The sequence below is a fragment of the Pelodiscus sinensis genome, chromosome 4 (genome assembly GCF_052426305.1).
Source record: "Pelodiscus sinensis isolate ZL-2025 chromosome 4, ASM5242630v1, whole genome shotgun sequence".
NCBI lineage: Eukaryota > Metazoa > Chordata > Testudines > Trionychidae > Pelodiscus > Pelodiscus sinensis.
The window spans coordinates 533,620-560,845 of NC_143055.1; the positions used below are offsets into that span (position 1 = coordinate 533,620).

General features: G+C 63.8%; 1 protein-coding gene across 6 annotated transcripts in view; it reads right to left on the minus strand.

Moving 5' to 3' along the window:
* The window catches only part of LOC102455798 (dedicator of cytokinesis protein 2-like), a 427,487-nt gene that overhangs the window by 94,208 nt on the left and 306,053 nt on the right, over nucleotides 1–27,226 (minus strand). For 5 of the 6 annotated variants that reach the window (XM_089777669.1, XM_089777667.1, XM_089777668.1 and 2 more), the window contains 4 exons: nucleotides 24,124–24,222; nucleotides 21,902–21,996; nucleotides 9,846–9,924; nucleotides 105–205 (listed from right to left, as the gene is read on the minus strand). In XM_089777669.1, coding sequence (XP_089633795.1) covers nucleotides 105–205; nucleotides 9,846–9,924; nucleotides 21,902–21,996; nucleotides 24,124–24,222 — 374 coding nt within the window. The remainder of the gene's footprint in view (nucleotides 1–104; nucleotides 206–9,845; nucleotides 9,925–21,901; nucleotides 21,997–24,123; nucleotides 24,223–27,226) is intronic. The other variant, XM_089777670.1, reaches the window with a different exon arrangement.

A 27,226-nucleotide genomic window follows, 5' to 3' on the forward strand; every position in this document is an offset into this window, starting at 1 on the left:
AGAGGGGAAGGAGTCTTGTTCTGCCTGGCCAGAGGGGCGTCAGTAAGGGCAGACTGGGAAGGTGGGCCTCTAGGAGCCCCCGGGGAGACAGGCAGGCGGCTCACTTGGCTAGGATGGCGGTGCGCTTGGCCTGGGAGAAGTTCTCCAGCTGCAGGGAATCCTGGGTGAGGAAGGCAACTGCCAGGTGGAAATAATTGTTCCAAAGCTGTAAAGAGAAGCTGCGTCAAAGGTGGCTCCCGGGATGTCAGGGGCCTGGGCGGCGGGGCCCCAAGGTGCAGGACCCCAGAGCTGGGGTTGCAAAACCCTCTTTTGCTTATTGCTTTGTTACCACGCTCCTCAGCTCCCTGCTGCTTCTCTCCTGTGTCACTCACCTTGTGGGCTGAAACAAAGCAGGGCTACGGAGCACTATGACGACTAACAAGATGGTTTCTGGTCTTTCTAGTGCTCCACAGCCCTGGCTTTTGTGTCAGCTACACCAGCCTCACACGGCTGCATCTCTATCCCCTTGTGGGGGTAACTGGGGAGCCGAGCTGAGCTGTCTGAGGAAGGAAGCTCAGGGCACTAGGTACGTTACCCGTTACCCGTTACAAAGATCGCTTCCCCAGTTATCACCTCTAACATCAGTAGCTCCCAGACATTCACCTCCCCCCATCCCCCTTCTGCTCGGAAATGGGATTTGTCCTTTCACGTGTGTTCAGGGTTTGATTGTACCCTTTGGTATACATGGTCGTGCCGATTTTCTGCCACTATTTGATCTGAGGAAGTGGGTCTGGCCTACGAAAGCCCATCACCTAATAAACCATCTGGTTAGTCTTTACAGTGCTGCATGGTCCTGTCTTTTGCTTTAGGTACATTTGGGTTAGTCGCCGCTACACTGCAGTTGAGGAAAAGGAAAAGCAGCCGTGGTCTAGTGAAGACATGCTCATTGGAACCCAAAGGGGCGCTCCCGTCGCTGCCGCTCGTCCTGCTTCTACAAGGAGTGGGGGAAGTTGAAGGGAGAGCCTGCTGGTCATGAGGCACGGGGGAGCCACCAGGCCCTGCCTCCAGGACTCTCAGGCGGCAGGTAGAAGAGAAAGTCTACTGGCTCCCAGGGACACAATGTAGTGCAGACTGGTTGTTACAGGAACCGGGAGCAGCCGCTGCAGGGCCCCTGACTGCCCCCCAGGCCAGCTAGGCTCCCCTCTCCCCAAGCCAGCAGAAAAACTAAACTCAGAGCCCAGTAACTCTGGGCAGCCCCGCCCCTCCACTGACCTGCTTCCAGGGCCCCAGGTGTGATCTGACTGTCACTGGCTGCATCTTCCCCTAGGGCAGGGGTCTCCAACCTTTTTACACCCAAGATCACTTTTTAAATCTCCGAGCAGGCGAAGAGCTACTGCCCCGCCCATTTCTTGAAGCCCCGCCCTCTCTATTCTCCTCCTGTCCATCACTTGCTATCCCCAGCCCTTACTTACACACTCTGGGTATGTCTACACTACAACGTTAATTCAAACTAACTTAGTTCGAATTAGTTAATTCGAACTAAGCTAATTCGAACTAACGCGTCTAGAACTAGCGTTTTGCTAATTCGAACTAGCAAGTCCACATTAAGTGGACCCTGAACAGGGCTTAAGGATGGCCGGAAGCAGTGCCGGCAGGGCATCAGAGGAGGACTTAGAGCGTGGAGATGCTGTCTCAGGCTAGCCGAGGGCTGTGCTTAAAGGGACCCGACCCCCACCCCGGACAGACAGTTCTCAGGGGTGCCCCGCTTGCAAAGCAGTCCTGGCTTGGAGTGCCCTGAGTGCCCACACTGGGCACATCACACCACTCGGCCATCAGCCCAGCTGCACTTGCCGCAGGCTGCCATCTGGGGAGAGGGGACAATTGGGGGGCTGCAGGAGAGCTTCCACCCCAAGAAGCCCGCAGAGCCAGCCCAGTCCTCCCCATCAGGGGCTCGTACCCCATTCCTCCCTCACCTCCTTCCACTTACCCTTCCCTAGCCCCCCTTCTTATTGATGTACAAAATAAAGATAACGTTTCTTCCAACATTGACTCTGTCTTTATTGAACAAAACTGGGGGAGACTGGGAAAAGGAGGTGGGAGAGGGGAAGAGAAAGGCTGGGAGAGGGGAGGGCAACTAACATGATTAGGGGTTGGGAACAGGTCCCAGATGAAGAGAGGCTACAGAGACTGGGACTGTTCAGCTTAGAAAAGAGGAGAAGGAGCAGGGACAGGATAGAGGTCTCTAAAAGCAGGGGTTGGGTGGAGAGGGTGCATTCAGAAAAGTTCTTCAGGAGTTCCCATAAAGAAGGACTAGAGGACACCAGAGGGGAGTGGGGACAGAGTTCGGGGGCTGGGGACGGGCGTGGGGACAGAGTTCGGGGACAGGGGAGTGGGGACAGAGTTCTGTGGCTGGGGACAGGGGAGTGGGGACAGAGTTCTGTAGCTGGGGACGGGGGAGTGGGGACAGAGTTCTGTGGCTGGGGACGGGAGTGGGGACAGAGTTCTGTGGCTGGGGACGGGAGTGGGGACAGAGTTCGGGGACAGGGGAGTGGGGACAGAGTTCTGTGGCTGGGGACAGGGGAGTGGGGACAGAGTTCTGTAGCTGGGGACGGGGGAGTGGGGACAGAGTTCTGTGGCTGGGGACAGGAGAGTGGGGACAGAGTTCTGTGGCTGGGGACAGGGCAGTGGGGACAGAGTTCTGTGGCTGGGGACAGGGCAGTGGGGACAGAGTTCTGTGGCTGGGGACAGGGGAGTGGGGACAGAGTTCTGTAGCTGGGGACAGGGGAGTGGGGACAGAGTTCTGTAGCTGGGGACAGGGGAGCGGGGACAGAGTTCTGTGGCTGGGGACAGGGGAGCGGGGACAGAGTTCTGTGGCTGGGGACAGGAGAGTGGGGACAGAGTTCTGTGGCTGGGGACAGGGCAGTGGGGACAGAGTTCTGTGGCTGGGGACAGGGGAGCGGGGACAGAGTTCTGTAGCTGGGGACAGGGGAGTGGGGACAGAGTTCTGTAGCTGGGGACAGGGGAGCGGGGACAGAGTTCTGTAGCTGGGGACAGGGGAACGGGGACAGAGTTCTGTGGCTTGGGACAGGGGAGCGGGGACAGAGTTCTGTAGCTGGGGACAGGGGAGCGGGGACAGAGTTCTGTAGCTGGGGACAGGGGAGTGGGGACAGAGTTCTGTAGCTGGGGACAGGGGAGTGGGGACAGAGTTCTGTGGCTGGGGACAGGGGAGGGGGACAGAGTTCTGTAGCTGGGGACAGGGGAGTGGGGACAGAGTTCTGTGGCTGGGGACAGGGGAGGGGGGACAGAGTTCGGGGGCTGGGGACAGGGGAGCGGGGACAGAGTTCTGTAGCTGGGGATGGGAGTGGGGACAGAGTTCGGGGGCTGGGGACAGGGGAGTGGGGACAGAGTTCTGTAGCTGGGGACAGGGGAGCGGGGACAGAGTTCTGTGGCTGGGGACAGGGGAGCGGGGACAGAGTTCTGTAGCTGGGGACAGGGGAGCGGGGACAGAGTTCTGTAGCTGGGGACAGGGGAGTGGGGACAGAGTTCTGTAGCTGGGGACAGGGGAGCGGGGACAGAGTTCTGTAGCTGGGGACAGGGGAGCGGGGACAGAGTTCTGTAGCTGGGGACAGGGGAGTGGGGACAGAGTTCTGTAGCTGGGGACAGGGGAGCGGGGACAGAGTTCTGTGGCTGGGGACAGGGGAGCGGGGACAGAGTTCTGTAGCTGGGGACAGGGGAGCGGGGACAGAGTTCTGTAGCTGGGGACAGGGGAGCGGGGACAGAGTTCTGTAGCTGGGGACAGGGGAGCGGGGACAGAGTTCTGTGGCTGGGGACAGGGGAGTGGGGACAGAGTTCTGTAGCTGGGGACAGGGGAGCGGGGACAGAGTTCTGTGGCTGGGGACAGGGGAGCGGGGACAGAGTTCTGTGGCTGGGGACAGGGGAGCGGGGACAGAGTTCTGTGGCTGGGGACGGGAGTGGGGACAGAGTTCTGTAGCTGGGGACAGGGGAGTGGGGACAGAGTTCTGTGGCTGGGGACGGGAGTGGGGACAGAGTTCTGTAGCTGGGGACAGGGGAGTGGGGACAGAGTTCTGTGGCTGGGGACAGGGGAGTGGGGACAGAGTTCTGTGGCTGGGGACAGGGGAGTGGGGACAGAGTTCTGTAGCTGGGGACAGGGGAGCGGGGACAGAGTTCTGTGGCTGGGGACAGGGGAGTGGGGACAGAGTTCTGTAGCTGGGGACGGGAGTGGGGACAGAGTTCTGTGGCTGAGGACAGGGGAGCGGGGACAGAGTTCTGTGGCTGGGGACAGGGGAGCGGGGACAGAGTTCTGTGGCTGGGGACAGGGGAGCGGGGACAGAGTTCTGTAGCTGGGGACAGGGGAGCGGGGACAGAGTTCTGTAGCTGGGGACAGAGGAGTGGGGACAGAGTTCTGTAGCTGGAGACGGGAATGGGGACAGAGTTCTGTAGCTGGGGATGGGAGTGGGGACAGAGTTCTGTAGCTGGGGACAGGGGAGCGGGGACAGAGTTCTGTGGCTGGGGACAGGGGAGCAGGGACAGAGTTCTGTAGGTGGGGACGGGAGTGGGGACAGAGTTCTGTAGCTGGGGACAGGGGAGTGGGGACAGAGTTCTGTGGCTGGGGACAGGGGAGTGGGGACAGAGTTCTATAGCTGGGGACAGGAGTGGGAACAGAGTTCGGGGGCTGGGGACAGGGGAGTGGGGACAGAGTTCTGTAGGTGGGGACGGGAGTGGGGACAGAGTTCTGTAGCTGGGGACAGGGGAGTGGGGACAGAGTTCTGTGGCTGGGGACAGGGGAGTGGGGACAGAGTTCGGGGGCTGGGGACGGGAGTGGGGACAGAGTTCTGTGGCTGGGGACGGGAGTGGGGACAGAGTTCTGTGGCTGGGGACAGGGGAGCGGGGACAGAGTTCTGTGGCTGGGGACAGGGGAGGGGGGACAGAGTTCTGTAGCTGGGGACAGGGGAGTGGGGACAGAGTTCTGTAGCTGGGGACGGGAGTGGGGACAGAGTTCTGTAGCTGGGGACAGGGGAGCGGGGACAGAGTTCTGTAGGTGGGGACGGGAGTGGGGACAGAGTTCTGTAGCTGGGGACAGGGGAGTGGGGACAGAGTTCTGTGGCTGGGGACAGGGGAGTGGGGACAGAGTTCTATAGCTGGGGACAGGAGTGGGAACAGAGTTCGGGGGCTGGGGACAGGGGAGTGGGGACAGAGTTCTGTGGCTGGGGACAGGGGAGTGGGGACAGAGTTCGGGGGCTGGGGACGGGAGTGGGGACAGAGTTCAGGGACTGGGGACGGGAGTGGGGACAGAGTTCTGTGGCTCAGGACTGGGGAGTGGGGTCTGGGAAGTGGGGAGTGCGGACAGGGGGGCAGGGTGCCAGTGGAAGCAGAGAGTCCCCTGCATCTGCCTCCTCTCAGGATTCTCCCTCTCCGCCCCTCGAGGGAAGCCAGCATGTGCCTCCTCTGGGCCCGACTCCCCCCCTGTGGAGCAGGGAAACCCTGCGTGTGCCTGCCCTGGGGCCAAACCCTCCTCCCGTGGCGGGGCCAAATCCCCGTGGGCACCTGCCCCAGGGCCAAACCTCCCTCCCATGGCGCGGCCCGGCCCAGCCAACCTGCTCCCCTCCCGCAGCGCGGCCAAACCCCGGGGCCGACCCCCGCTCCCGTGGTGCAGGGAAATCCCTGCGCTCAGCTCACCCCTCCGGCGCCGGGAAGCCTCCGCACTCTTCCTCCAGGGCCGACGCCCCTTCCCCCAGCATGCAACAGAACTGTGGGAGGGGAGCAGCCAGCGCACCTCCGGAACCCCCAGGCTTCAGACAGGACTGCCATCCACCCAGGAAGCCGGCACTACACCAGAGGTAGGTAGTGGGGATTCTCGGGGGTAGGGGGAAAATGGGGGTGGGGTTCCCGAACACCTTGCGATCAACTGGTCGGGGCCTCGCGATCGACCAGTCAATCGCGATCGACGGGTTGGTGACCACAGCCTTAGGGTCAAGTGTGTGGCTGGCCTGGGCCCTTCCCCCCATGCCTCCCTCTGGAGTTCTCCCCCAGAGATCCCAGCCCCCATGCTTGCACGCACTCACGCATGCATGCACACACGCACAGAGTCACTGCAGCACTGTCCAGTAGGAATCTCACAGCACAACGAAGAAACGGCGAACACAATCCCCTGTGTCTCGTCTTCCTGCAGTGTGGACGGCACCAAAAGTCAACTTCAGAGACTTCGGCTTAAGCTAGGCAATTAACGGTGCTGAAGGTGTAAATCTGAATTCGAACTTGCGCCCTCGTGTAGCCCGGGGTTAAGGTGTCTGATTTATGCTACAGCATGTTAGGGTTGGTTAGTTACATTTCATTAGAACACCTGGTCACAGCATACCTGACAATAGGACTCTATCCATTGGGGCAAACAGGAAGGGGGTAGAAAAAACAAGGGGAAAAGGAAACGGGATTCATGCTGGCTGGAAGTGAACCCCAATAAACACTGAATTGTTTGCAGCACCCTTGCGCGAAGGACCAGGCAAGTGGGAGGGGGAAGGGACCAGACACCATTTAAACTCCTCCTCCGCCTGACCTGGGTCCTAATCATTTTCAGCTTTGTGAAACTGGTCCTATTCGAGCTCCATGTCGATCTGTCTCTGGCCGGGACTTGATTCTGCTTGCGCAGTTCCGATGGGCCCATACAGGGTCTCTTGTTCCAGGCTCCCCTTCGGTTTTGGCTCTGCAATCAGCTCCTTTTTGCCAGGACAAGGGTTGCGGAGGAATTCCCTGCTTCGGGCTGCCAGCCCTTTAGAGTTGGGGGGAAGAGGCCAGGAACCAGAGATGTATGTGTGGGGCAGGGGCAGGAAGCAGAGGCAGGAGGGGGCGGGGTAAGCTAGGCACTAGAGATACACGGGGGCAGGAAACAGGGACATGAGGTGGGGCAAGGCACCAGAGATGGGGGGAGGGGCAGGAAGCGGGGACAATGGACAAGGCACCAGAGCAGGCCCATGTAAAGCATTAGCTAAAATGCTGGCCAAGGCCTGTGCCCTTCCCACCGCTGCTGCAGGCCTCGCAATGCCCCCTCTGCTGGGCAGAGCCAGAGGACGCGGGCAGAGGCCCTCCCAGAGAATGCTCCCTCTAACCTTTCCCGCCCATGTGCAGATTTCCCGGCCTCGCGCCGATTTCCCGCCCACGTGCCGATTTCCCGCCCACGTGCCGATTTCCTGCCCACGTGCCGATTTCCCGCCCACGTGCCGATTTCCCGCCCACGTGCCGATTTCCCGCCCACGTGCTGATTTCCCAGCCTTGTACCGATTTCCCGCCCACGTGCCGATTTCCTGCCCACGTGCCGATTTCCCGCCCACGTGCCGATTTCCTGCCCACGTGCCGATTTCCCGCCCACGTGCTGATTTCCCAGCCTTGCACCGATTTCCCGCCCACATGCCGATTTCCTGCCCACGTGCCGATTTCCCAGCCTTGAACCGATTTCCCGCCCACGTGCCGATTTCCCACCCACGTGCCGATTTCCTGCCCACGTGCTGATTTCCCAGCCTTGCACCGATTTCCCGCCCACATGCCGATTTCCTGCCCACATACCGATTTCCCAGCCTTGAACCGATTTCCCGCCCACGTGCCGATTTCCTGCCCACATGCCGATTTCCTGTCCACGTGCCGATTTCCCAGCCTTGCACCGATTTCCCGCCCACATACCGATTTCCTGCCCACGTGCCGATTTCCTGCCCACGTGCCGATTTCCCAGCCTTGCACCGATTTCCCGCCCACGTGCCGATTTCCTGCCCACGTGCCGATTTCCCGCCCACGTGCCGATTTCCCAGCCTTGAACCGATTTCCCGCCCACGTGCCGATTTCCCAGCCTTGCACCGATTTCCTGCCCACGTGCCGATTTCCCAGCCTTGCACCGATTTCCCGCCCACGTGCCGATTTCCTGCCCACGTGCCAATTTCCCGCCCACGTGCCGATTTCCCAGCCTTGAACCGATTTCCCACCCACGTGCCGATTTCCCAGCCTTGCACCGATTTCCTGCCCACGTGCCGATTTCCCAGCCTTGCACCGATTTCCCACCCACGTGCCGATTTCCTGCCCACGTGCCGATTTCCTGCCCACGTGCCGATTTCCCAGCCTTGCACCGATTTCCCGCCCACGTGCCGATTTCCTGCCCACGTGCCGATTTCCCGCCCACGTGCCGATTTCCCAGCCTTGAACCGATTTCCCGCCCACGTGCCGATTTCCTGCCCACGTGCCGATTTCCCGCCCACGTGCCGATTTCCTGCCCACGTGCCGATTTCCCAGCCTTGCACCGATTTCCCGCCCACGTGCCGATTTCCCGCCCACGTGCCGATTTCCCGCCCACGTGCCGATTTCCCAGCCTTGAACCGATTTCCCGCCCACGTGCCGATTTCCCAGCCTCACGCCGATGTCCTGCACCGATTTCCCGCCCACATGCGGATTTCCCAGCCTTGCACCGATTTCCTGCCCATGTGCCAATTTCCCACCCACGTGCCAATTTTCTGCCCAATGCCGATTTCCCAGCCTCACGCCGACTTCCCGCCCACACGCCGATTTCTCAGCCTCATGCCGATTTCCCACCCACGTGCCGATTTCCCAGCCTTGCACCGATTTCCCGCCTACGTGCTGATTTCCCGCCCACGTGCCGATTTCCCAGCCTTGCACCGATTTCCCGCCTACGTGCTGATTTCCCACCCACGTGCCGATTTCCCAGCCTTGCACCGATTTCCCGCCCACGTGCCTATTTCCCAGCCTTGCACCGATTTCCCACCCACGTGCCGATTTCCCAGCCTTGCACCGATTTCCCGCCTACGTGCTGATTTCCCACCCACGTGCCGATTTCCCAGCCTTGCACCGATTTCCCGCCCACGTGCCGATTTCCCAGCCTTGAACCGATTTCCCGCCCACGTGCCGATTTCCCAGCCTCACGCCGATGTCCTGCACCGATTTCCCGCCCACATGCGGATTTCCCAGCCTTGCACCGATTTCCTGCCCATGTGCCAATTTCCCACCCACGTGCCAATTTTCTGCCCAATGCCGATTTCCCAGCCTCACGCCGACTTCCCGCCCACACGCCGATTTCTCAGCCTCATGCCGATTTCCCGCCCACGTGCCGATTTCCCAGCCTTGCACCGATTTCCCGCCTATGTGCCGATTTCCCGCCCACATGCCGATTTCCCGCCCACGTGCCGATTTCCCAGCCTTGCACCGATTTCCCGCCTATGTGCCGATTTCCCGCCCACGTGCCGATTTCCCAGCCTTGCACCGTTTTCCCGCCCATGTGTGGATTTCCCATCCACAGGTGGACTTCCTGCCAATGCACCGATTTCCCATCCATATGTGGATTTCCTGCTCGTGCACCGATTTTCCACCCTCGCGCCAATTTCCCACCCATGCGCCGATTTCCTGCCCACATACAAATTTCCCACCCACATGCGGACTTCCCGTCAATGCACCGATTTCCCATCCATATGCAGATTTCCTGCCCACACACCAATTTCCTGCCCCTGTGACGACTTCCCACCCACACGACTTCCTGCCCATGATCTGGTTTCTCGCCCATGGGTTGATTTCCCGCCATGTGAGGACTTCTTGCCCACACGCCAGCTTCATGCCCACATGAGGACTTCCCACCAACGTACCGATTTCCCATCCACACATGGATTTCCCGCTCACCCGCTCATTTCCTGCCCACGCGCCGATTTCCCGGCCGCACACATATTCCATGTTCTGTGCGCCAGGCATCTGCGAGTGCGCCTGCCGGGAGAAACCCCTGCTGCTGGCTGGGGGCTCTGCCACTCTCCTGAGCAGCTGCCCATGCACCGCCTTCCTGGGGATGCTGCTCAAGCCCCTTGGCTCACCTGCAGTTCCAAGCTGCTGTCACTCAGGAACATCTGGATCAAGGTCTCAGCAAACTGGTTGATGGCTCGTAGGAACTCCCTGCAGAGAGTGACACAGACGGTGAGTGGCCCTGCCTGGGAAGGGCCATGCCCAGCCCTTGGCCAAGCCTAGTGGAGCAGGGAAACGCGGGTCAGCTCCGCGTCGATGCTACAGGCAGCCAGGCAGGGAACTGTCGGGGGATGGGTCCCACCCCATGTGGTGCAGGGCGGTGTTACCAGACAGTGCAGGGCCGTGTTACCGGACAGCGCAGGGCCGGCTGAGCGCCGATGCTACAGGCAGCCAGGCAGGGAGCTGTCGGGGGACGGGCCCCACCCCATGCGGCGCAGGGCCGTGTTACCGGACAGCGCAGGGCGGTGTTACCGGACAGCGCAGGGCCGTGTTACCGGACAGCGCAGGGCCGTGTTACCGGACAGCGCAGGGCCGTGTTACCGGACAGCGCAGGGCCGTGTTACCGGACAGCGCAGGGCCGTGTTACCGGACAGCGCAGGGCCGGCTGAGCGCCGATGCTACAGGCAGCCAGGCAGGGAGCTGTCGGGGGACGGGCCCCACCCCATGCGGCGCAGGGCCGTGTTACCGGACAGTGCAGGGCCGGCTGAGCGCCGATGCTACAGGCAGCCAGGCAGGGAGCTGTCGGGGGATGGGCCCCACCCCATGCGGCGCAGGGCCGTGTTACCGGACAGCGCAGGGCGGTGTTACCAGACAGCGCAGGGCGGTGTTACCAGACAGCGCAGGGCGGTGTTACCAGACAGCGCAGGGCCGTGTTACCGGACAGCGCAGGGCCGTGTTACCGGACAGCGCAGGGCCGTGTTACCGGACAGCGCAGGGCGGTGTTACCGGACAGCGCAGGGCGGTGTTACCGGACAGCGCAGGGCGGTGTTACCAGACAGCGCAGGGCGGTGTTACCGGACAGCGCAGGGCGGTGTTACCAGACAGCGCAGGGCGGTGTTACCGGACAGCGCAGGGCGGTGTTACCAGACAGCGCAGGGCCGTGTTACCGGACAGCGCAGGGCCGGCTGAGCGCCGATGCTACAGGCAGCCAGGCAGGGAGCTGTCGGGGGACGGGCCCCACCCCATGCGGCGCAGGGCCGTGTTACCGGACAGCGCAGGGCCGGCTGAGCGCCGATGCTACAGGCAGCCAGGCAGGGAGCTGTCGGGGGACGGGCCCCACCCCATGCGGCGCAGGGCCGTGTTACCGGACAGCGCAGGGCCGGCTGAGCGCCGATGCTACAGGCAGCCAGGCAGGGAGCTGTCGGGGGATGGGCCCCACCCCATGTGGCACAGGGCGGTGTTACCGGACAGCGCAGGGCGGTGTTACCGGACAGCGCAGGGCCGTGTTACTGGACAGCGCAGGGCCGTGTTACCGGACAGCGCAGGGCGGTGTTACCGGACAGCGCAGGGCCGTGTTACCGGACAGCGCAGGGCGGTGTTACCGGACAGCGCAGGGCGGTGTTACCGGACAGCGCAGGGCCGTGTTACCGGACAGCGCAGGGCGGTGTTACCAGACAGCGCAGGGCCGTGTTACCGGACAGCGCAGGGCCGTGTTACCGGACAGCGCAGGGCCGGCTGAGCGCCGATGCTACAGGCAGCCAGGCAGGGAGCTGTCGGGGGACGGGCCCCACCCCATGCGGCGCAGGGCCGTGTTACCAGACAGCGCAGGGCCGGCTGAGCGCCGATGCTACAGGCAGCCAGGCAGGGAGCTGTCGGGGGACGGGCCCCACCCCATGCGGCGCAGGGCCATGTTACCAGACAGCGCAGGGCCGGCTGAGCGCCGATGCTACAGGCAGCCAGGCAGGGAGCTGTCGGGGGACGGGCCCCACCCCATGCGGCGCAGGGCCATGTTACCAGACAGCGCAGGGCCGGCTGAGCGCCGATGCTACAGGTCCGGTGGGAGTCTCAGGAGCTGAGGTGCCGCCCTCTGGGAGCAGCCGTAGGTGCTTGAAACAGCTGGAGCCATCAGCTGCCCCTGAGGTGGTCAGACCTGCCAGGCGCCTGGGCAGGCGGGGGAAGGCAGCTCTGTGCCCACGGCAAGGCCGGGGCATGAGGCAGAAGGGGCAGGGCTGGGGGCTAGCCTCTCCCCACCACCCAGAGAGTGCTGAGGGGGCTCCAGTGGCGATTAAAAGGGCTGCCATAGGGGCCAGCAGCCTCAGGCCTGTTGGACTCGCCAGGCCCTGGGGGGAGCAAAGGAAGCGATTGTTCCTGGCCCGGAATTTGAAAGGGGCCCGGAGCTCCTGGTCCCTGCTGCTACTGCCCCAGTGTGACGTAGTGGGGGTACTTGCTGGGCTGTGGTGACCCCTGCTGTCTGGCGCAAGACCCAGCAGGGAAAGCCTCACTAGGCCAAGATAGTGCCAAACTTGTTGAACCAGTGGCCAGACACCCCCCATGGAGAGGAACAAAGGGAGGTGGATGCTGCCCTGGCTGGGGGGCAGGGCTGGTGGAGGGTTAGTTAGTTCCTGGCTGGAAGGCAGGGAATAAGGAGCTGGGGAGGGGGCTGGGACTCCCCTATCTCAAGGGGGGGCACTGAGGCCTCTTAGCCCCAGTTCCTGTAACCAGATTACATCTGTGCTGCGCTGTGCTGGAGGAGCAATAAACCACCCTCAATTCCACTGGCTGGTGCAGTCTGTTTGTGCCATTTCGGGGTGCAGGAGACGGGGAACCCCCAACGCGCCGTCACACTGGTGTCAGAAGTGGGATCCACTGCACCCCGTGGATGAAGCTCCCAGCGGCAAGCGACAAGACGCAGTAGAAGCAAGAGCCCTGGAGCCAGGCGTGCTGGAGACAGAGCGAAGCGGTTCCTGGGAATCGTGGGGCGCTGCAGCACTAGACTGGTGAGTCCGCACCGAGGGGCCCAGCGGGCAGATGGCCTACGCCCAGCTCTTGAAGGCAGAGCTGGTGGGGCTGTGCAGAGAGAGGGGCTTGCCTGTGCGGAAAGCAACCAAGGCCCAACTGATTACCCAGCTGGAAGAGAATGACCAGCCACAGGGCCAGGATCTTGTCCCCAGGGGAAGAAGCCGGACCCCCCCTGAGAGTGTGTCAGGCTCAGAGAGGGGGAGGAGCGCTGGAACCCAACGGAGAGATGAGACAGCGTCTCCCGGGAGGCCTGCAAGCCGTAGCCCATCTAGGGCAGGGGCCAGCCCAGCGGAGCTGCGGCGGCTGGAGATCCAGCTGCGGATGAAGGAATTGGAAGTACAGGACCGAGAGAAGGACCGCCAGGACCGAGAGAAGGAACGCCAAGATCGAGAGAGGCAGTGACAGCATGAGCTGGCCATGGCAGAGCGGAGAACCTGTGGGGCCCCGGCTGCACCAAGAGTGGATGGGCCCCAGGGTCCCGGGGCTGCCAGGCGCTTGGAGAGGCTCACGGTGGCCCAATTGAAGGATGTGGGCGACATAGACGGGTTCCTCAGCTCCTTTGAGAGGGCCTGCGGGCTGCAACGGGTCCCCCCAGCTGACTGGCTACAGGAGCTCGTCCCCGCACTGAACCAGGAGGCGGCCGGAGTGCTCTGTCAGCTGGAGGACCTACAGCCAGGGGATTACAACCAAGTCAAGGAGGCCCTGCTGCACAAGTTCGGGCTGACCCCCGAGATTTACAGGAAGAAGTTCCGGGGGGTACAGAAAGGGCCACGGAAGACCTATGTGGACCTGGCCTCCCACCTGTCGCAATACGGCCGCAAGTGGGTCTCTGGAGTCGGAGCCCAGACCGCAGAGGAGCTGCTCAAGCTGGTCCTGATGGAGCAGTTCTATGAAGCGTGCCCACCCAAACTGAGGCTGTGGCTCAAGGACCGGAGACCAGAGAACCCCCAGGAGGCCGGGAGGCTGGCGGATGAGTTCATGGAGAGCCGGTCCGGGGGTGAACGGGAGTCCCGGAGAGAAAGAGAATCGCGCAGAGACCGGTTCTCGGCGGAGCAACGGAGAGAGACACCTCCGAGGCGAGCCCCAGGGACCAGGACCAGTCATTGATACCCCAGAAAACCAGCCAGGGCCCGGGCAGAGCCGACCCGAATGGGCCCACAGAACCTAACTTGCCATCGCTGTGGGCAACGAGGCCACAAGAGGGCTCAATGCACCAGGCGCAAGAACAGGTCCCATGGCCTGGGCCGTTCCAGGGTTAACTGGCTGGGGCGGGAGGAAGGGCAGGCTGCCCCAGTGGCAGGGGCTGGCCGGCAAACCTCCGCTCGGGGAGGGGGGAAGGATGCTCAGTGCACCTCCCCTGGGAGGTCTGACCCTCGGGAGACAGATTTATCCGTGCACCGGGTGGGGGCGGGGCGGCCCCTACGGAGGGACTGCCTCGTACCCCTGGAGGTGGATGGCAGGAAGGTTACGGGTTTCTGGGACACGGGGGCGGAGGTGACGCTGGCCCGGCCCGACATAGTGGCCCCAGACCGTATGCTACCCGACACTCAGCTGACACTGAGGGGCATAGGCGGCACCCCCTTTGAGGTACCTGTAGCCAGGGTGCATCTGAAATGGGAGGCCAAGGAGGGCCCCAAGGAAGTGGGGGTGCACCCGCACTTGCCCACCGACGTGCTAATGGGGAGTGACCTAGAGGAGTGGCCAGACGGACCCCACAGGACGCTGGTCACCACCCGTAGCCAGAGCAAGCGAGGGGCTTGCGGCCCGGAACTCGAGGAGGTTCCCCAACAGGGGGCCCAGGGCCCCGTCCCAGCAGACCTAGAGTTGGACCTAGGCAGTGGGGGGAACCACGGCCCTGTCCCAGCCCCAGCCGCTGAATTCCAGGCGGAGGTGCGAGCGGATCCCTCCTTGCAGGCCCTGAGGGACCGGGCTGACCTGGGTGCCGCTCAACCCCTAGGAGGAGATTGCCAGGAGAAGTTCCGGTGGGAGAGGGGATTTCTGTACCGGGAATGGCTTTCCCCCGGGACGGTAGGCAAGTGGGGGCTCCAGCGGCAGCTGGTGGTTCCCCAAAGGTATCGCCGCAAGCTGCTACACCTGGCCCATGACATCCCGTTCTCGGGACACCAGGGGATCCGGCGCACGCGGCTGAGGCTGCTCCAAAACTTCTATTGGCCGGGGATGTTTGCAGCTGTACAGCGGTCCTGCCGGTCCTGCGACTCCTGCCAACGAGTGGGGAAGGCCCAAGACTGGAAGAAAGCTGCATTGAGACCCCTGCCCATCATAGAGGAGCCTTTCCAGAAGGTGGCGATGGATATTGTGGGGCCCTTCAACAGAGCGACCCGGACAGGGAAGAAATACATCCTGGTGGTGGTGGACTTCGCCACCCGCTACCCCGAGGCCGTGGCCCTGCCCTCCATCGAGGCAGACACGGTGGCAGACGCACTGCTGACCATTTTCAGCAGGGTGGGGTTTCCCCAGGAGGTTCTCACGGACCAGGGATCCAACTTCATGTCGGCCCTGCTCCGGTGCTTGTGGGAGAAGAGTGGGGTGCAACACACCTGGGCCTCGGCGTATCACCCCCAGACCAACGGGTTGGTGGAGAGGTTCAATGGGACTCTGAAGCAGATGCTACGGACCTTTATGCACAAACACCCGCAGGACTGGGACAAGTACCTACCCCACCTGCTGTTTGCGTACAGGGAAGTGCCCCAGGAGTCCACGGGGTTCTCGCCGTTCGAGCTGTTATATGGGAGGCGAGTGAGGGGCCCCCTGGACTTACTGAAAGACGAGTGGGAGGGGAAGGTCTCCCCAGAGGGTGAGCCGGTCGTGGAATACGTCCTGACATTCCGGGAAAGACTTGCCGAGCTCATGGGCCTGGCCAGAGAGAACCTGAGCAGGGCCCAGAGGAAGCAGAAGGTCTGGTACGACCGCAATGCACGGGCCCGCGCCTACGCTACCGGGGACCAGGTGATGGTCCTGATCCCCGTGCGGAAGAACAAGCTGCAAGCCGCCTGGGACGGCCCCTTCAAGGTGGTTAAGCAGCTGAACGAGGTGAACTACGTGGTGGAGCTGACGGGCCGCACGCGCGGCCAGCGGGTGTATCATGTTAACATGATGAAGCCGTACTGGGACAGGGAGAACTTGGTGCTGGCCGTGTGTAAGCCCTGGGAGGAGCAGGGGGAGGATCCCCTGGTGGGCCTGTTCCCTGGGACCGGAGAGGACTCTTCGCTGGAGTCAATTTCCCTCTCGGACCAGCTCACCCCGGCCCAGCAGGCCGAGATCCGGGAGGTGCTGCGCTCCCACCAGCAGCTGTTCTCCAACAAGCCGGGTCTCACCAACCTGGCTGTCCACCGGGTGCAGACGGGCACTCACCCCCCAGTGCGCTGCTCCCCATTCAGGGTCACAGGGAAAACAGCCCAGGACCTGGAGAGAGAGGTCCAGGACATGTTGGCCCTGGGGGTGATCCAGCCATCCTCCAGCCCCTGGGCCTCTCCCGTGGTGCTGGTTCCCAAGAGGGACGGGTCGATCCGGTTCTGCGTGGACTACCGGAAGCTCAACGCCATCATGGTGTCCGACGCCTACCCAATGCCAAGGCCGGACGAGCTCCTGGACAAGCTGGGGGGAGCTTGCTATCTCACCACCCTGGACCTCACCAAGGGCTACTGGCAGGTGCCGCTAGACCAGGAGGCCACACTGAAATCAGCTTTCATCACGCCACTGGGGCTCTATGAGTTCCTGGTCCTGCCCTTTGGCCTCAAAGGGGCGCCGGCCACCTTCCAGCGCCTGGTGGACCAGCTGCTGCGGGGAATGGAGAACTGTGCCCTAGCGTACATCGATGACATCTGCGTCTTCAGCCAGTCCTGGGAGGACCACGTGGCCCAGGTCAGCCAGGTACTGGATCGGCTGAGGGAGGCTGGGCTGACCGTAAAGGCTGGGAAGTGCAAGGTTGGAATGGCCGAAGTGTCCTACCTGGGCCATAAGGTGGGGAGCGGCTGCTTGAAGCCAGAGCCGGCCAAGGTGGAGGCCATCCGGGACTGGCCTGTGCCCCAGACCAAGAAGCAGGTCCAGGCTTTCATTGGGATGGCGGGGTACTACCGGAGGTTTGTGCCCAACTTCAGCTCCATCGCTGCCCCGATCACAGAGCTGTGCAGGAAGGGGAGGCCAGACAGGGTGGTCTGGACGGAGCAGTGCCAGAGGGCTCTCTGTGCACTGAAGGGAGCCCTGGCCAAGGCCCCAGTGTTGGTAAACCCGGACTTCGACAAGCCCTTTATCGTGTTTACGGACGCCTCGGACACCGGGCTGGGGGTGGTGCTGATGCAGGCGGACGAGAAAGGGGAACGTCACTCCATCGTGTACCTGAGCAGGAAGCTGCTGCCCCGGGAGCGGAGCTACGCGACCGTAGAGAGGGAATGCCTGGCCATGGTGTGGGCCCTGCAAAAGCTGCAGCCGTACCTGTTTGGCCGGCGTTTCACGGTGTTCACCGACCACTGCCCCCTGACCTGGCTGCACCAGATGAAAGGGACGAACGCCAAGCTGCTGCGGTGGAGCCTGCTCCTGCAGGACTACGACATGGAAGTGATCCACGTCAAGGGGAGGCCAACATCATCGCCGACGCGCTGTCCCGTGGCGAAGGGCCCGAACTTCCCCAGGTCACGAGCGGAGTGACCCTGCTCAGTTCGCTCTCGGAGGGGGAGAACTGTGACGTAGTGGGGGTACTTGCTGGGCTGTGGTGACCCCTGCTGTCTGGAGCAAGACCCAGCAGGGAAAGCCTCACTAGGCCAAGGTAATGCCAAACTTGTTGAACCAGTGGCCAGACACCCCCCATGGAGAGGAACAAAGGAAGGTGGATGCTGCCCTGGCTGGGGGGCAGGGCTGGTGGAGGGTTAGTTAGTTCCTATCTGGAAGGCAGGGAATAAGGAGCTGGGGAGGGGGCTGGGACTCCCCTATCTCAAGGGGGCACTGAGGCCTCTTAGCCCCAGTTCCTGTAACCAGATTACATCTGTGCTGCGCTGTGCTGGAGGAGCAATAAACCACCCTCAATTCCACCGGCTGGTGCAGTCTGTTTGTGCCATTTCGGGGTGCAGGAGACGGGGAACCCCCAACGCGCCGTCACACCCAGGCCCCTTTGAATCAAGGCTGAGTGGGGACTGGGGGTCCGGCAGCACTAAGGGCTGACTGCGCTCAGTTGTCCCTTCCGCCCTGCCCCCCGCTTGCAGGGACGCGGAGCTTCCCCAGGGTCCTGGTGGCTGACTGCAGGGGCCCCTTTGCCCCACCCCCAGCGGCAGACCTAAGCCTGCCTGGCAGAGGCCGGGAGGAGCTGCAAAGCCTCCCTGGGCACCAGGCGAGCCCCCAGGAAGAGGTGAGTTCAAAGCCCTGTCTGCCCTGGTCCCTCTGTGACCCCTGCTCTAAGCAGCCCACTCAGGTGTGACGCCGTAGGGGTGTTGTTACAGTGAGTCTTTGCTGTGTTGGAGTGACATCGTGGGGGTGTTGTTACAGTCAGGAGCTGATGTATTGGTGTAACACAGTGGGGGTGTTACAGTCAGGCGCTGATGTATTGGTGTAACACAGTGGGGGTGTTGTTACAGTCACTCTTTGCTGTGTTGGAGTGACATCGCGGGGGTGTTGTTACAGTCAGGCGTTGATGTATTGGTGTAACACAGTGAGGGTGTTGTTACAGTCAGTTTTTGCTGTGTTGGAGTGACATCGTGAAGGTGTTGTTACAGTCAGTCTTTGCTGTGTTGGAGTGACATTGCGGGGGTGTTGTTACAGTCAGGTGCTGATGTATTGGTGTAACACAGTGGGGGTGTTGTTACAGTCAGTCTTTGCTGTGTTGGAGTGACATTGCGGGGGTGTTGTTACAGTCAGGTGCTGATGTATTGGTGTAACACAGTGGGGGTGTTGTTACAGTCAGTCTTTGCTGTGTTGGAGTGACATTGCGGGGGTGTTGTTACAGTCAGGTGCTGATGTATTGGTGTAACACAGTGGGGGTGTTGTTACAGTCAGTCTTTGCTGTGTTGGAGTGACATTGCGGGGGTGTTGTTACAGTCAGGTGCTGATGTATTGGTGTAACACAGTGGGGGTGTTGTTACAGTCAGTCTTTGTTGTGTTGGAGTGACATTGCGGGGGTGTTGTTACAGTCAGGCGCTGATGTATTGGTGTAACACAGTGGGGGTGTTGTTACAGTCAGGTGCTGATGTATTGGTGTAACACAGTGGGGGTGTTGTTACAGTCAGTCTTTGCTGTGTTGGAGTGACATCGCGGGGGTGTTGTTACAGTCAGTCTTTGCTGTGTTGTGCTGTGGGGGGGGCGTGTACCTCAGGCCCCCGCCCCTCCTCAGCACTCTCCGCGGGACAGGGGAAAGCTGGGCGTGACTCACCCCAGACGTGCACTGAGCGCCAGACACAGGAGACCACTCCTGCCCAGGAAGGGACAGAGGGCAGGCAGGGCTGCCCCAGGCTGGGGGGTAGGGTGTGGGGGAAGATCAGTCTCCTCAGGGCTAGGAGGAGAGAGGAGGCTGAGGGCAGGAAAGAGCCCTTCCCCCGGGAGGGATGAGGCTGCCTGGCCCGGCTCCTGCCCTCACATCCATCTGGGCTGCGCTGGGTCCCTGGGACCCAATATACCTTCTCTTCTACCTGCCGCCTGAGAGTCCCCTCTGGCTGCGGATGGGGGGGCAGGGCGGGGACCCCCCGATGCGCCATCACAGCGGCACCGGGGCGCTGGAGCCAACCCGCAGGCACACTGGGCAGCAGCTGTGTGTGGGCGTGCGCAGCGACTCTGCACAGAACCCACACGAGAACCTCACCCCCTGCCCAGCCCCTCCTCCGGGGCAGAAGGGTTTAAATGTGCCTGGGGCCAGAGCCGGAAACCTCCCCTGGCTCCCAGCAGCTCCGGATCCCACCCCAAGCCCAGCTCTCGCCTGACTCCAGCAGCGCCCCGCCCCGCGATTCCCACCCCGGCAAACAGGGAAGGAGGAAATGAAATGATCCGTCTTCAGTCGACTCCCACAACATGCTCCAGGCCCCCCCGCACCTCCGGTTAAATGTCCCCGCAGACGTGGCCCCCAGCCCGCGCCCTTGTTAAATGTCACCATGGCGTGGTGCCCGCCGTAAATGCCCCCATGCCCTGCCCCTCTAACTCGCCCCCTTTAAACGCCCCTGTGCTCACAGCCCCCCAATCTGCCCGTTAGACGCTCCCTGGCCATGGCCACAGGGCACAGAGCTCGGCCCAGCCACACCCGGCACGTGGCACCGCCTAGTGGCAACACCGTTAACGTGCCACGACCCCCCATCCCTGACCCTGGCTAAACGTCCCGGCGCCCCCCCCCATCACTGCCTCCCTGTCCCAGCTCGCTCCTGCTGCCTCCCCACTGCCGAGCTGGAGCTCCTGTGTCCCCCCCCCCGCTGCATGCTCGCTCTCCCCGACCCCCCCCGTCCCCCAACCCTGCCGAGCTGGAGCTCCTGTGTCCCCCCCCCCGCTGCACGCTCGCTCTCCCCGACCCCCCGTCCCCCAACCCTGCCGAGCTGGAGCTCCTGTGTCCCCCCCCCCCGCTGCACGCTCGCTCTCCCCAACCCCCCCCCGTCCCCCAACCCTGCCGAGCTGGAGCTCCTGTGTCCCCCCCCCCGCTGCACGCTCGCTCTCCCCGACCCCCCCCGTCCCCCAACCCTGCCGAGCTGGAGCTCCTGTGTCCCCCCCCCGCTGCACGCTCGCTCTCCCCGACCCCCCCCCCCGTCCCCCAACCCTGCCGAGCTGGAGCTCCTGTGTCCCCCCCCCCGCTGCACACTCGCTCTCCCCGACCCCCCCCCCGTCCCCCAACCCTGCCGAGCTGGAGCTCCTGTGTCCCCCCCCCGCTGCACGCTCGCTCTCCCCGACCCCCCCCGTCCCCCAACCCTGCCGAGCTGGAGCTCCTGTGTCCCCCCCCCCCCGCTGCACGCTCGCTCTCCCCGACCCCCCCCGTCCCCCAACCCTGCCGAGCTGGAGCTCCTGTGTCCCCCCCCCCGCTGCACGCTCGCTCTCCCCAACCCCCCCCCCCGTCCCCCAACCCTGCCGAGCTGGAGCTCCTGCCCCCCCCGCTGCACGCTCGCTCTCCCCAACCCCCCCCCGTCCCCCAACCCTGCCGAGCTGGAGCTCCTGCCCCCCCCCCGCTGCACACTCGCTCTCCCCCGGCCCCCCGCCCTGCCGAGCTGGAGCTCCTGCCCCCCCGCTCTCCTCTCCCCCGCCCCCCCCCCCCCCCTGCCCCCCGCACACTCGCTCTCCCCCGGCCCCCCTCCCTGCCGAGCTGGAGCTCCTGCCCCCCCCCGCTCTCCCCCGCACACTCGCTCTCCCCCGGCCCCCCGCCCTGCCGAGCTGGAGCTCCTGCCCCCCCCGCTGCACACTCGCTCTCCCCCGGCCCCCCTCCCTGCCGAGCTGGAGCTCCTGCCCCCCCCGCTGCACACTCGCTCTCCCCCGGCCCCCCTCCCTGCCAAGCTGGGCGCTCTGCCCCCCCCGCTGCACACTCGCTCTCCCCCGGCCCCCCGCCCTGCCGAGCTGGAGCTCCTGCCCCCCCCTGCACACTGCAGCACTGCCCCCCCTGCTCTCCCCCGGCCCCCCTCCCTGCCGAGCTGGAGCTCCTGCCCCCCCCGCTGCACACTCGCTCTCCCCCGGCCCCCCGCCCTGCCGAGCTGGAGCTCCTGCCCCCCCCCCGCCGCACACTCGCTCTCCCCCGGCCCCCCGCCCTGCCGAGCTGGAGCTCCTGCCCCCCCCGCTGCACACTCGCTCTCCCCCGGCCCCCCTCCCTGCCGAGCTGGAGCTCCTGCCCCCCCCCGCTGCACACTCGCTCTCCCCCGGCCCCCCTCCCTGCCAAGCTGGAGCTCCTGCCCCCCCCCCCCCCCGCTGCACACTCGCTCTCCCCCGGCCCCCCTCCCTGCCAAGCTGGAGCTCCTGCCCCCCCCCCCGCTGCACACTCGCCCCCCCCCGCCCCCCTCCCCGGCCCCCCTCCCTGCCAAGCTGGAGCTCCTGCCCCCCCCGCCGCACACTCGCTCTCCCCCGGCCCCCCGCCCTGCCGAGCTGGAGCTCCTGCCCCCCCCCGCTGCACGCTCGCTCTCCCCCGGCTGTGAGCGCTTGTGGGACGAGACCCCGGCCAGGCAGGTCTGGGAGCCCCTCGCCCCTTCCCGCCAGCCCTGGCTCCGCTCACCGGTTCTGCACCATGTTCATCACCAGCCAGTCGGAGGGGTGCACCGTCTTGCCGATCAGGTCCTTGAAGAGGATGAAGGTCTCCATGAGGAAGTCCTGCCAAGCAAGGAGCCCTGCTAGGAACCGGGGCTCTGGCAGCCCTGCCAGGCGCTCCGGGCGGGGGAGGCAGGGCTGGGGCAGCGGAGCGCCAGGCTGGAGGGGACGGGCCGTCCGTCTCTGCAGGGCCTAGGACAAGGCTGCACCAGCTCGTCCCCCTGCGCCCACTGGACACTGGCCAGCGGCTGGGACGCAGACCTGCCCCCGGCATCAGGGCTCCCGGTGGAGAGCCCAGCTCACCCTCGCAGCCACCGGCGGGGGGGGCCAGCCCCCAGGGCAGGAGGGGCTGAGGGGAGGCCCGACGAAGTCTGCCTGGGCGAAGTCACTGGGGTTGGCCCTGCCTGGACTCAGTGATCTCCTGAGGGCTGAGGCCATGGTAGTGGGAGGGGGCGGGGGCTGCAGTGGGCTTGGCCGGAGGGGGGCCAAGGTGCTGGCTTTGGGGTGCCATGGGGAGAGGGTACCAAGGCATTGGTGGCGGGGGTCCTGCGGCAGGGGGAGAGGGACTGGCTGTGGGGGGAGGGGGAGATGGACTAGCTCTGGGGGGGAGGGGGACTGGTGGTGGGATGGGGAGAGGGAGGGAGACTAGCTCTGGAGGGGGACTGGCTGTGGGGGCAGGGTGAGAGGAACTAGCTCTGGGGGGAGGGGGACTGGCTGTGGGGGGGAGGGGGAGACAAACTAGCTCTGGGGGGGAGAGTGACTGGCTGTGGGGGGAGAGGGACTAGCTCTGGGGGTAGGGGGACTGGCTGTGGGGGGGAGGGGGAGAGGGACTAGTTCTGGGGGGGAGGGGAACTGGCTGTGGGGGGGAGATGGACTAGCTCTGGGGGGGAGGGGGACAGACTGTGGGGGGGAGGGGGACTAGCTCTGGGGGGGAGGGGGACAGGCTGTGGGGGAGAGGGACTAGCTCTGGGGGGGAGGGGGACTGGTGGTGGGATGGGGAGATGGACTAGCTCTGGGGGGGAGGGGGACTGGCTGTGGGGGGCAGGGGGAGAGGGACTAGCTCTGGGAGGGGAGGGGGACTGGCTGTGGGGGGGAGGGAGAGATGGACCAGCTCTGCGGGGGGATTGGCTGTGGGGGGAGGGGAGAGGGACTAGCTCTGGGGGGGAGGGGGACTGGCTGTGGGGGGCAGGGGGAGAGGGACTAGCTCTGGGGGGGAGGGGGACTGGCTGTGGGGGAGGAGGGGATGGACTAGCTCTGGGGGGAGGGGGACTGGCTGTGGGGGGGAGGGGGAGGGGGACTAGCTCTGGGGGGGAGGGGGACTGGCTGCGGGGGGGAGGGGGAGATGGACTAGCTCTGGTGGGAGGGGGACTGGCAGTGGGGGGAGGGGGAGAGGGACTAGCTCTGGGGGGGAGGGGGACTGGCTGTGGGGGGAGGGGGAGATGGACTAGCTCTGGGGGGAGGGGGACTGGCTGTGGGGGGAGTGGGAGGGGGACTAGCTCTGGGGGGGAGGGGGACTGGCTGTGGGGAGAGGGGGAGAGGGACTAGCTCTGGGGGGGACTGGCTGTGGGGGGGAGGGGGAGATGCACTAACTCTGGGGGTGAAGGGGGACTGGCGGTGGGAGGGGGAGAGGGAGAGGGACTGGCTGTGGGGGGAGGGGGATTGGCTGTGGGGGAGGGGGAGAGGGACTAGCTCTGGGGGGGAGGGGGACTGGCGGTGGGATGGGGAGAGGGAGAGGGACTGGCTGTGGGGGGAGGGGGAGAGGGACTAGCTCTGGGGGGGGAGGGGGACTGGCGGTGGGATGGGGAGAGGGAGAGGGACTGGCTGTGGGGGGAGGGGGAGAGGGACTAGCTCTGGGGGGGAGGGGGACTGGCGGTGGGATGGGGAGGGGGAGGGGGACTGGCGGTGGAGGGAGGGGGAGGGGGACTAGTGGTGGGATGGGGAGAGGGACTGGCTGTGGGGGGAGGGGGACTGGCGGTGGGGGGAGGGGGAGGGGGACTGGTGGTGGGATGGGGAGAGGGACTGGCTGTGGGGGGAGGGGGGGGGACTGGCGGTGGGGGGAGGGGGAGGGGGACTGGCGGTGGGATGGGGAGAGGGACTGGCTGTGAGGGGAGGGGGACTGGGGGTGGGGGGAGGGGGAGGGGGACTGGCGGTGGGGTGCCATGGTGAGCGCAGGCCGACGGGACGACTCACCAGCAGGTCTGGCCGGGATGGGAAGGCCTGGATGTAGGAGCTGTAATGGGCTTCATCCATCTGGTCCAGGATGGCCGCCATGCAGGCCACATAATGACTCTGAGGAGAGACGGCCCCGGGGAGCGACAGGCCAGATGCTCAGTGACAAAGGCCTCTGGGTGCAGTGAACTGAGTCATAGCTTGCTGGGGTTCCCAGGCCTGAACCCTAGCCCATGCCCCCCCGGCTCCCTGCCGGCCCCCGGCCCGTATCCCCCTGGCACCCTGCTGGCCTCCAGCCCTCTGGTCCCTGCCAGCCCTGGCCCGGCCCCTGGCCACATCCCCCCGGCCTCCTGCCGGCCCCCGGCCCCCTACCCAGCCCAGCCCAGCCCGCAACCCCCCGGCCCAGCCCCATTACCCCAGTACTCCACCAGCCGCTTTTGACAGCTTGGCCAGTTGGACAATATTTGACAATATTTGCAAGTGCGCTTCAGAACCCACTAAGGGGACGGGGATGTAGCCTGGGGGAGCGGGGATACTAGTCTCCCCCACAGAGCAGGCAGCGGGAACCCCCATCCCGGCCTGGAATCGCTGCATGAGAAAACAACAAGTCCTGTGGCGCCTTGGGGTGTGTCTACACTAGCCCCTCCTTCGAACTAGGGAGGCTAATGGAGGCATTCGAACTTGCAAAGGATTTAAATATCCCAGGCTTCACTTGCATGTTCCCGGCCGGCCGCCATTTTGAAATGCCGCTGGTCCGGACTCAGTGCCTGCGGCTGCACACGGCAGGGAGCCGGTGGCTCGAATTAAAGCCTAATTCCAACTACCTGTTATTCCCCTGCAAGGAGGTTTAACGGAGTTCGAACTGGGGCTAGTGTAGACAAACCCTTACAGACTAGCAGGGTTATTGGAGCACCATGTGCCCACGAAAGCGGATGCCCCGATACATCGGTTAGTCTAAAGGTGCCACAGGACTCCTCGTTTATGCAGATTCAGACATGGGCGGCGAGTTCTCGCGGTGCCCAGGCTCCAGCAATATCCAGAGCCAGGCCCTGCTCCACCAGTGTTTGGAGCTGGGTCTCTCCCCGGCCCCAGAGCGTCCCCGGAGGAGAAGAGGACTTGTAAGGGGGCGCCCGCAGCCCCGATGTGCCGGGGGGGCTCTGCCACTGGACTCGCGCCATGGCAAGCTGGCCCCGCCCCCGTGCCCTTGCGGCGCATGCGCACACCACGCGTGGCAGACAAGGGGGGGGAGTCCACCCGGACCCAGACCTGGTGCCCCAGCTCTGCGGAGAAGCCGGGAGTCCAGCCCACGCAATTGGGGGGAGGTGATGGGAATCAAAGCAGCTGTTGCCCTGCCCCCACTCCACATGATGCACCAGCCAAGTGCCATCGGAAGGTGAGCCCCCCTCTCGGGCCCCCCCACCTGGGGTCCTGCTGTCCCCCCCACGATGCCATGGGAGCCTCCCCCTTGTCTGCCACTGCAGCGAGCGGGCGCGGCAGGCCAGCCCCGCCCCCACACTCTGTGGCGCATGCTCACACCATGTGCTGGTGGCATGGCAGGCAAGGGGGAGGGTCCACCCGGCCCGTGGGGTGAGCTCAGGGAGGTGCCCACCCTCCTGCGGCAGCCAGGACCCGGCAGGCAACCCCGTGGGGCAGACGCCCAGACTCCGCGGCCCCAGAAGGAACGGGCAGCGGGCGCCAGAGCGGCCTATACCCCCTCAACGGACAGCAGGGTCTGATCGCAGACTCCAGCCCCGCTGCCCTGCAAACTGGAAGGTGGAAGGTAGGGGAGGGGGAAAAATAGGGGGAAGAGGCGGGAGAGGAAGGGGCTTGTGCTGAGGGGAGGGGGACAAGTCAGGAGAAGAAAGAGGAAGGCACCAAGAGACAGCATGAAGAAGAGACAAATGCCGGGGCGCCAAGTGCAGACAATGAGGAAAAGGGCAGGAGGGGAGGTGTCAGTGGGAGGGGGGCAGGGTGATGCTGGGAGAGGAGAGGGTAAAGGCATTAGGGGCTAGAGGGGGGTGCTGGGAGAACGTTTGAAAGAGGGAGTGGGCATGAGGAAGGCGGGTATGGAGCAAGTCATGTGTGAGGGCATAGGGGCATGAGGGGAATGGGGGCAGAGGGTGGTGAGGGGGTGGGCATCAGGGAAAAATAGGACAAAGGGGACAAGGGCAGTGAGGGAAGGGGGAGGCACCAGGAGGGTGCAGGTACCAGGGGATTCCGGGGGAGAAGCAGAAGGGCAGACACCTGCAGGGGAGGGACCAGCACCAGAGGAGAGAGGCAGGGCAGGTGTGCAGAGGGAGGTGTTGGGGAGGGGATGAAGAGTGGTAGCTCACATGATCAGAGTGGGGCTACTGGAGGAGTGGGCACAGGGGGCAGAGAAGGGCTGATGGAGGGGGGCAGGTCGCAGGAGGGCTGAGGGCAGTGAGAAGGGAAGGTCAGGACAGCAGAGGAGGGTGAGGAGTTGCGGGGGGGGGGGGAGCAGCAGGCACCAGGGGAGCTGATGATCTTGTAAATTGGAGTGATAGCAATAGGATGAAATTGAATAGTGAGAAGTGTAAGGTTATGCATTTAGGGATTAAAAACAAGAATTTTAGTTATAAGCTGGGGACACATCAGTTGGAAGTAACGGAGGAGGAGAAGGACCTTGGAGTCCTGGTTGATTATAGGATGACTATGAGACGCCATTGTGACATGGCCGTGAAAAAGGCTAATACGGTCTTGGGATGTATTAGGCGAGGTATTTCCAGAAGGGATAAGGAGGTGGTAGTGGCATTAAACAAGGCATTGGTGAGACCCCATTTGGAATACTGTGTGCAGTTCTGGTCTCCCATGTTTAAGAAGGATGAATTCAAACTGGAACAGGTACAAAGAAGGGCCACTAGGATGATCCGAGGAATGGAAAACCTGTCTTATGAAAGGAGACTCAAGGAGCTTGGCTTGTTTACCTTAACCAAAAGAAGGCTGAGGGGGGACATGATTGCACTCTTTAAATATATTAGAGGGATAAATACCAGGGAGGGAGAGGAATTATTTAAGCTTAATACCAATGTGGACACAAGAACAAATGGATATAAGCTGGCTAGTAGGAAGTTTAGACTTGAGATTAGACGAAGGTTTCTAACCA